Below are 9,024 nucleotides of genomic sequence, written 5' to 3'. Positions count from 1 at the left end.
CCGCTCCCTCCCACTCCCCGCTTGACCCAGCGTGGGCTCCGCCCCTGCTCCCGCCCCCTCGGCAGCCCGCCCGCCGTCTATTGGGAGCAGTCGCTGTCCATCAGAAGGAGGCGGGGCGAGCCTTCGGCGCCCGGGCGGAAGCCCCGCCTCCAGGCGTGAGGCGGCGCCGCTATTGGCGGCGGGCGGGTGCCTCTCTGCTGGCGTCGGTTTCCGGTTCCGCGGGGCGGGCGCCGGGGGGGTGGCGGGGCTGCTGCCTGTGAGTGACACACAATGAGGCGAGCAGCGGCGGCGGGGCCGTAAGGGGCCGCGACCGAGGAGGCGGCGGCGGCGGCCGAGGCGGCGGGGAGGGGGGTGGGGGGGGACCAGAGAGCGACTTCGCTCCTAGAGGGGTGGGGGGGAAGAGAAAGGGGAGGGAAGAGATCCCCCCCCGCCGACCGGCCAGCGAAACCGCCGCGGCGGGAGCGAGCGAGCGAGCGGGGCCCGCGGCACTGCGCCCAGCCATGGACAATCAGGTGAGGGGAGCGGCCCCTCCGCATCGCCGTGGGGGTGGGATCCCTCGGTGCAAGCCCTGTAGTCAGGGGGACACGCGTGGGGGTGCTGCGCCCCCCCAATCCCCTCCCGCTGCACCGGAGGGGGGGATCCTGCACCGGAGGAGGGGGATCCTGCACCGGAGGAGGAGGCCACCCCACTCCTGGAGGAGGGAGGGTTTGATTCCTGCCGGCGGGGTTGGAGGCATCGCCTCCCCAGTCGCGGAGGCAACACCCCCTCCCCATACCCCCTTTTTGGGGGGGCGTGGGGGGAGGTTTCTCCGTCCTCGCCCCTTCATGGGCGGCCGCGCTGCAGCCTCGCCCGCGGCGGGGGGTGGCAGCAGCATTTCCCGCAAATTCCTGCCCGGGCTTATTTACGGGGAGGGGTGGTGCCTACGTTCCTTGCCCCCCCTTCCGCCACCGTCGGCCGCCGCGTAAAGGGTTAATGCCACCGGGAGAGTTATTACCGCTCCGGGGAGGCGGTGGGAAGCCTCCTGCTCGGCGGCCGGGCGTCTGCGGTGCTGCAGCGGGCGGGGATGGATGCTGGAAGTTTACCTGAGGTGATCCGGAGCGGGGCTGGCTCAGGCCTTTTGTGTGCGAGGGAGGGCTGCTAACAGGTTAGCTCCGAGGCTGCGAGGTGCGGGAGGCTGAGCCCCGCTAGCCTCCGTGTGAATAATCGGCCGAAGGGCAGAGCGGATGGAAACCGCTTCTGGCTTTGGAGGCAATTAGCACATCAAACGGGGAGGGAAAGGAGGCGGGGGGGGGGGGGAAGGGGGGGGGGAAAAAAAGGCAAGGGAGGGAAAAAAAAAAGCAGAGCAGCCTTCAGAATGTTTATTGAGAAGTTGAAAAGCAGACTCCTTTGTATTGCTACAAATTGTTTGAATAGGATCCTGATTTCCCTTTGTTGAGAGACACGCTTGGGGTTGGGGGGGGGGGGAGATGAGATGGAAGTGGGGGGGAGGTGGAAGGAGTGGGGGGGGAGGGAAAGGAGAGAGGTTAAAAACAAAATACTAAAATTAAGGAAAAGCCAAAGCCTTCCCTTTTCGGCAGAGCGACTTTTGGATGCTGGTGATGTTGGGAGAGGTTTATTTTCAAATGTGTTTCAACTTCTGGCTTAATTTGTAGCGATTGTTAATTGGAGCGGTATGTGAGGAGTGTAGCAAAGCACAACTTTCCCTCTCAGTTCAAACACTTCTCTCTCTCTCTCTCCGCCCCCCCCCCCCCCCCCCTTTCCTCTTCTGTTGGATTTTCTTCTCATCCACACAGTCCCCATCTGTTCCTCAGCTAAAATTTCTCAGCCGTTTCCAACTCCAAAGGCAAAAAAAAAAAAAATTTATATATATATAATTCTGTCGACTTGAGAGTCGTTTGTGCTGCTCTGGAGAGGGGCAGTAACTGGCAACAGTAGCAGGATTTAAAAGGGTAATGATGGAATCGATAACGTGAGGCTGCCGAGCAGGCTGCCTGGCGGGATGGCAGCGCTGCTGTGAACGCGGCGGGAAGGATCCCGGCTGGAGCAGGGCTGGGAGCACCCTCCTGGCTGAGCTCGGGGCTCAGGCTCTTCCTCAGTGAGCTCGGGGCTCAGGCTCTTCCTCAGTGAGCTCGGGGCTCAGGCAGATGCTCTTCAGTGAGCTCGGGGTGCAGGCTCCTGTGTGAGCTCAGGGTTCAGGCAGATGCTCATCTTATGGTTCAAGCTCTTCTGTAAGCTTAGGGTTTGGATGGATGCTCTGCAGTGAGCTCGGGGTTCAGGCAGATGCTCTGCAGTGAGCTTGGGGTTCAGGCAGATGCTCTGCAGTGAGCTCGGGGTTCAGGCAGATGCTCATGGCTCAAGCTCCTCAGTGAGCTTAGGGTTTGGATGGATGCTCTGCAGTGAGCTTGGGGTTCAGGCAGATGCTCATGGCTCAAGCTCCTCAGTGAGCTTAGGGTTTGGATGGATGCTCTGCAGTGAGCTCGGGGTTCAAGCTCTTCTGTGAGTTTGGGATTCAGGCAGATGCTGTTCTGTGAGCTTAGGGTTTGGATGGATGCTCTTCTGTGAGTTATGGTTCAAGCTCTTCAGTGAGCTTGGGGTTCAGGCAGATGCTCTGCAGTGAGCTCAGGGTTCAGGCAGCTGCTCTCCACGGCATCATAAACTCCTGCAACTGTTTTGGTTGGAAATGATCTCCAAGATCCTCGAGTCCAACCATCAACCTAACCCCACCACGGCCATGAAGCCATGTGCCAAATGCTCTTGCCTTGAAGGAGAGATGCTGTGCTCTGAAGGAAGCAGCCCAAGCCCTCACTCCTTAACGTGAGATGAAGGAGCAGACAGGCTGTGACCCTTCCTTCTTTGCTCAGAAGCCACATGGAGCTGGTGCAGCTAAGCCCTAAAAAAGCACAGAGTGAGGTAAAAAATGGCCTGCCAGGAGAATGGTGCAGGGGAAGGTGACCTGAAGAAATGCTGTAGCACTGGTGAGGCAAGTAAGGAATCAGAGAATTGTTTGGATTGGAAGAGACCTTTAAGGTCCTCAAGTCCAACCTTCAACCTGAGACCACCACGGCCATGTGGTGCCGTGGGATGAGCTTGTCCCTGGGCCTGGGTGCTGGATGGCAGCTGAAGGTATTTTGCTGTGCAGATGAAGTGCCTGAGAGAGTGAGCTGAGGCTCAGAGTGGAAATTAGAACCGGACTGCAGTTTGGGAGGTCGAGCTTTGATGCCTGGTGCTCTGCAGACCTCCTGTGTGATCTTTTTACAAAGGAAAGAATCCTGAGCTGGAGTGACTTAGGCTGCCTCAGAGAGCATTAACCACGCTCTGAAAATCCTCTTCCCACCCAGGGCCAGGTGGGGTGTGCAAAACATGCCTGGGTTTTTTTTCCCCCAAGCCCCAGCCACGGTGGGAAAAGGAGGATAATGCTTTGCCTAGAGCTCAGGAAGCTTGCTCTTGCCCATGTTCATTGTCTGACATCTTGCATTCATGGAAGGGTTTGGATTGGAAAGGGACCTTAAAGATCATCTGGTTCCAACCCCCTGCCATGGGCAGGGACCTTCTGCTAGCCCAGGTTGCTCAGAACCCTGAACACCCCCCAGGGAGGAGGCATCCACAGCCTCCCTGGGCAACCTGTTCCAGCGTCTCCCCACCCTCACTGGAAAGAATTTCTTCCTCTTCTCCCCACTCCCAGCTCAAAGCCGTTGCCCCTCATCCTAGCACTACGAGCCCTTGTCAAAAGTCCCTTCCTGGCTTTCTCTTAGTGCCCTTTCAGGTACTGGATCATGCCCTCAGCTTAGCTCTGTGGCCACCTGCACTACTGATAATGACAAACCATTTCCTCTCCCAAGGGTAACTGAGAGCTGCCAGGGAAAAACCACATGCTTCATTTTCAGGTCTTAGGTGAAGCTGAGGGTAAGGACTACAAACTGCCCCCTTTTGTATGAGCTTCCTGTGGCCAAAGCTGGAATTTGATGGGTTTGAGATTGCTGCTGGGGTGGTTTGTGTAACATCTGTGCACCAAAGCAGTGAGCAGCCTGAATCCTTCAGCCTTACTCCTCCTTTGCAAACCCTGCCCGAAGGTTTTCCTGCTCCAGCTCGTGCCTGAATCACGTTTGCCTTTCCTCTCTTACATCTGCTCAAGCCATTTGCTTCCTCCTGGCTGTGAAGCCCCCACCATATCTGGATCCTCACAGTTAATTTAAGCTGGGTTTTGAAGACATTTAATGGGATTTGGGGGGCTTTGAGTGAGGCATTGAATGCACCTTCCCCTGCTACTCGGTGATTAGAGGAGGATTCAGAAGTGCAAAGCAGGATTTGGGTCATTGTAGGGCTGGGTGTTGTGCAGGAATGCTCTGTGTTAAGCTGAGCTTTGGAAGTGTGTTAATGGAATACATCTAAAAGAATAGGAAGAGCATCCCAGTTTTGTTCCAGTGATTTACATATTCATAGATTTGTAGACTGGATTCTACCCTTGGCTGTGATTTGCTTTGGGTGGGGGTGAGCTCCATCAGTCCTCCAGCTGGAAGCTGCTCAGAGCTGGGAAGTGCTGGGGGAGCAAAGGCTGCTTCTAGGAATCTCATAGATTTGTGGAATGGGTTGGCTTGAAAGGGACCTTAGTGATCATCCAGTTCCAACCCCCCTGCCATGGGCAGGGACACCTCCCACCAGCCCAGGTTGCTCCAGGCCTCATCCAGCCTGGTTCTGAACACCTCTAGGGAGGGGACATCCACAGCCTCCCTGGGCAGCCCATTCCAGCGTTTCTCCACCTTCACTGTCAAGAATTTCTTCCTCATCTCCAGTCTCCATCTCCCCTCTTGCAGCTCACAGCCATTGTCCTGTCACTCCCAGCCCTTGTCCAAAGTCCCTGCCCAGCTCTCCTGTAGCCCCCTTCAGGCACTGGAAGGCTGCTCCGAGGTCTCCCTGGAGCCTTCTCTCCTCCAGGCTGAACAGCCCTGACTCTCCCAGCCCTGTCCCTGTAGGAGACTTGTTCCAACCCTCTGATCATCTCCATGACCCTCCCTTGGAGCTGAAAAGATGGTAACCCACCAGTTCCTGCTGTGATTTTTCTTACTTTAAGATCAGTTTTCTGTCAGTGCTGTGAATCCTGGAAGCTGTGAACAGCAAGTTCTGCCTCTGACGCTTTCTAGAAATAAAGATTCCACAATTAGGACTTTGCTGACAATTGGGATGAGAAGCCAGGCAGATAAACCTTAGCCCTCTTTCCAAAGCTCTTTCCTCTGCTACTATCAGGGAGAAAATAGGTATGGAATGGTGCTAGGAGCTATTTTTATTGCACCTTTTCTGCTGTCAGCACAGAGTTTGCAGGATGAAACTCCTCTCTCTAAGGAGGCTCTTGTGTTCCTCCCCTACTGAGATCCTGCAGCTTCTATCATGGAATTGTTAGGGTTGGAAAGGGACCTCAAGGCTCAGCCAGTTCCAAGCCCCCTGCCATGGGCAGGGATTCCTCACACCACAGCAGGTTGCTCACAGCCACCTCCAGCCTGGCTGCAAACACCTCCAGGGATGAGGCTTCCACCAACCTCCCTGGGCAACCTGTGCCAGGCTCTCACCACCCTCCTGGGCAACAACTTCTTCCTAACATCCAATCTCAATCTCCCCATTTCTATTTCTTTTCCATCCCCCCACTCCTTTCATTGCTCTCAAATCCCTCTGCAGCCTTCCTGGAGGATCTCTTCAGCTCCTGGAAGGCAGCTCTGAGGTTCCCTTCCAACCCGACACACTCACTCTGGGACAAGCCTCTCAAAGCCAAGGCAGCAGCATCTTGCTGGGTGTTCATTGGGGTTTTTTGGTGCAAACTCTTATCCTGGGGTTCAGGTAGCTGTGGAAGGGAATCTGAATGGCTGAGTCCCTCCCCTGGGAGGGAAGAACAAGGCAGGGTTGGTGCCGGGGTGTGTGCGGCTGCGCAGGGAAGCTGCCTGGGGCGCAGGGATGAGTTTGGTGGTGGTGGTGGGGACTCAGTTTGATTTCATTTTCTGTTTTTCCTGATGGTTTCCCCTCTGTCTTACCACAGTGCACAGTTCAAGTCAAACTGGAGCTGGGGCACCGAGCCCAACTGAGGAAGAAGCCAACCACTGAGGGCTTCACTCATGACTGGATGGTGTTCGTCCGCGGCCCGGAGCAGTGTGACATCCAGCACTTCGTGGAGAGGGTGGTCTTCAGGCTGCATGAGAGCTTCCCAAAGCCCAAGAGAGGTGAGTGGGCTTTGGAAGGAGCAGTTATCCCAGAAGGGACCTCTGGAGATCGAGTCCAACCTCCCCCTTGCCAAAGCAGGGTCCCCTAGAGAAGGTCATGTCCAGGTGGGGTTTGGATGTCTCCAGAGATGGAGACCCCCCCACCTCTCTGGGCAGCCTGCTCCAGGGCTCCAGCACCCTTCAGCTAAGGAAGTTCCTCCTCATGCTTAGATGGAGCTTCTGATGGTCAAGTTTGTGCCCCTTCCCCCTTGTCCTGTCACTGGGCACTGCTGACAAAAGGCTGTCCCCACGAGATGTGGCCTTGGGCAGCCTGATCCAGTTGGAGGTGTCCCTGCTGCCTGCAGGGGGGTTGGACAAGATGACCTTTGAGGGTCCTTTCCAACCTGTGAATCCTCCTGTAACCCACCCTTGAAGAGATGAGATCCCTCAGGCTGCTCTTCCCCAGCCCCAAAAGCCCAAATTCCCTCACTGTTAACTCCCAAGGGAGATGTTCCAATCCCCTCAGCACCTTTGTAGCCCTCTGCTGAACCCTTTCCAGGTTAGGAGCTTTCTGTACCCTCTTCAGACTGAGGTCTTCTGGTATGGAAGAGCTTTGTGGGAGTCAGGGTTGTCTTCCACTGCCACTTTCCTGTGAAATACCTTCTTAAAGAGAAGCAAAACCTCCATTGCCTGCACTTCAGCTCTGACCTTCACTGTCTGTGTTTGAGGAAGGTCAGGGAGAAGGGGACCTTGCTTCTGATGAAAGGGCTGGAGGTGAAGTGCTTTCTCCTCTCATTTAAGCATTAGCAGCATTTAGCTTGTCAGGACACTGACAGCAGAAGATAATTCAGGTTACAAAAGGGGAAACCTGGGTTGGATTTGTTGGTGTTCAGCAAGGCAAGCTGGGGCTCTGTGATCAGGGAGAGCTGCTGGGGTACCAGCAGGGCTGATGAGCTGGAGCTTGTAGGCTTTGCATTGGTCATTGAGTAGCCATCAGGATGCCTGCAAGGCTGGGGAGACACTGACCCAGCTTGCCTGGAAAGGTGGGAGGTGCATGAGCATGACAGGGACCTGTTGGAGCAGGCCCAAAGGAGGCCACAGCAATGCTGGCAGGGCTGGAAGCCCTCTGCTGTCAGGCCAGGCTGAGAGAGTTGGGAGCCTGGAGAAGAGAAGGCTCCAGGGAGACCTTCTGGTGGCTTTTCAGTGCTTGAAGGGGCAGAGAAGAAAGCTGGGGACAGACTTTGAGCAGGGCCTCTTGGGACAGGACAAGAGGAGGATGGTTTGAAACTGGAGGAGGGAGATTCAGGCTGGAAAGAAAGGAGAAATGTTTGACACTGAGGGTGGGGAGAGCCTGGCCCAGGTTGCCCAGAGGGGTTGGAGCTGCCCCATCCCTGGCACCATTCTAGCTGAGGTTGTCTGGGGCTCTGAGCAGCCTGCTCTGGTTGGGGATGTCCCTGCTGAGTGCAGGGGGGTTGGGCTGGGTAAGCTTTAGAGGTCCCTTCAGCCTAAAGCATTCCAGCCTCAAGTGCCAGCTCAGGTGGCATTAGACCCAGCAGACACCATGGTGCCCCTGGCTGTGTGTTCCAGCTGTGCCTGCAGCTGCAGGCACAGCTGGGGAGAGCTTCCCAGTTGGAAGGTTATTTTCTGCTGGATCTGTTCTTTGCTCTTTCTGCCTGTGCAGCAACAGGAACCTTATTGTTGGCAGAGGGAGCAGGACACATGGTTGAGGTGGAGGAGCAGGAATTGCCCTGTTCAGAAGCAGCTCAGGCTTAGATCTCTTTCAGATGGTGGAACTGCATCTGCAGGCTTCCTCTTCTGTGGTGCTAGGGTTGAGGCTGGCTGCTGAGGAACGCTGCTGGCAGGGACTCCTGAATGTGCATCCTTTGAAATACTGCCTTGGAAGGCTGCTGGGCACACAGAGTGCTGGAGGCTTACCCACTGCACTGCACTGTGTTTCATAGCCTCCTAGAATGGCTCAGGCTGGAGGGGACCTCAGAGATCAGCTGCTCCAACCTCCCCACCATGGGCAGGGACACCTCTCAGCTGCTCCAGGCCTCACCCAGCCTGGCCTTGGAAGGAGGAGGCCTCCACAACCTCCCTGAGCAGCCTGTGCCAGAGTCTCACCACCCTTGTACTGAAGAACTTCTTCCTCAGCTCCAGTCCAACCCTGCTCTCCCTCAGCTTCAAACCATTCCCCCTTGGCCTGGCTCCAGACAGCCTCAGGAAAAGTCTCTCTGCAGCCTTCCTGTAGGATCCCTCAGGCCATTCCCTGTTGCTTCTTCCTTGGGAGAAGAGTCCAACCCCCACCTGGCTCCAGCCTCCTGTTAGGGAGCTGTGGAGAGCCAGGAAGTCTCCCCTCAGCCTCCTTTACTCCAGGCTGAACCACCCCAGTTGCCTCAGGCAGCTTGGTTTGACCCAGGTGCCTGGGCTGTACATGAGCAGTGTGGCACTTGCAGACCAGTTCCAGGTTGCTCTGGAGGCTTTCCTCATCTGCTTTGCTCCTCCTTGGGGCAGAACCTCCTGGTGAAGCCCATGGTGTGGTGCTGGGCAGGTTGCCTATGTGGTGATTTGAGCTGCCTGAAGGAAGCAGCAGAGGAACCAAAGCCACTTGGAGAAAGGCCTCAGGTTCTTGCTGCCAGGTTGGGACTGTGCTTTGCCTTGGGGCTTTCCCCCCTGGGTGAAAGGCTTCTTCCATCCAGGGGAAACTGAAGCAGGTCTAAAGATTTTGCTTAGTTTTAGAGACTTTTTCTTTTCCCCAGCTGGATTTGGAGTGCTGCTTCCTAACACCTTAATGGTGGGAGAATTGTCTGGGGCTGCAGATAATGCACCTGCATGAAAGGGA

General features: G+C 56.1%; 1 protein-coding gene across 2 annotated transcripts in view; it reads left to right on the top strand.

Moving 5' to 3' along the window:
* The first annotated feature begins 446 nt into the window (after positions 1-446).
* MLLT1 (MLLT1 super elongation complex subunit) overlaps positions 447-9,024 on the top strand; it is a 35,394-nt gene continuing 26,816 nt past the window's right edge. The window contains exons 1-2 of one of the 2 annotated variants that reach the window (XM_054175341.1): positions 447-512; positions 6,023-6,203. In XM_054175341.1, the coding sequence (XP_054031316.1) occupies positions 501-512; positions 6,023-6,203 (193 nt within the window). In that variant the 5' untranslated portion in view covers positions 447-500. Of the gene's footprint in view, positions 513-1,048; positions 1,088-6,022; positions 6,204-9,024 lie in introns of those variants that run through there. The other variant, XM_054175340.1, reaches the window with a different exon arrangement.

This window comes from Dryobates pubescens, chromosome 31 (assembly GCF_014839835.1).
Source record: "Dryobates pubescens isolate bDryPub1 chromosome 31, bDryPub1.pri, whole genome shotgun sequence".
NCBI lineage: Eukaryota > Metazoa > Chordata > Aves > Piciformes > Picidae > Dryobates > Dryobates pubescens.
The sequence above is the reverse complement of the archived record's forward strand: the minus strand, read 5'-3'. Positions and strand labels throughout refer to the sequence as shown.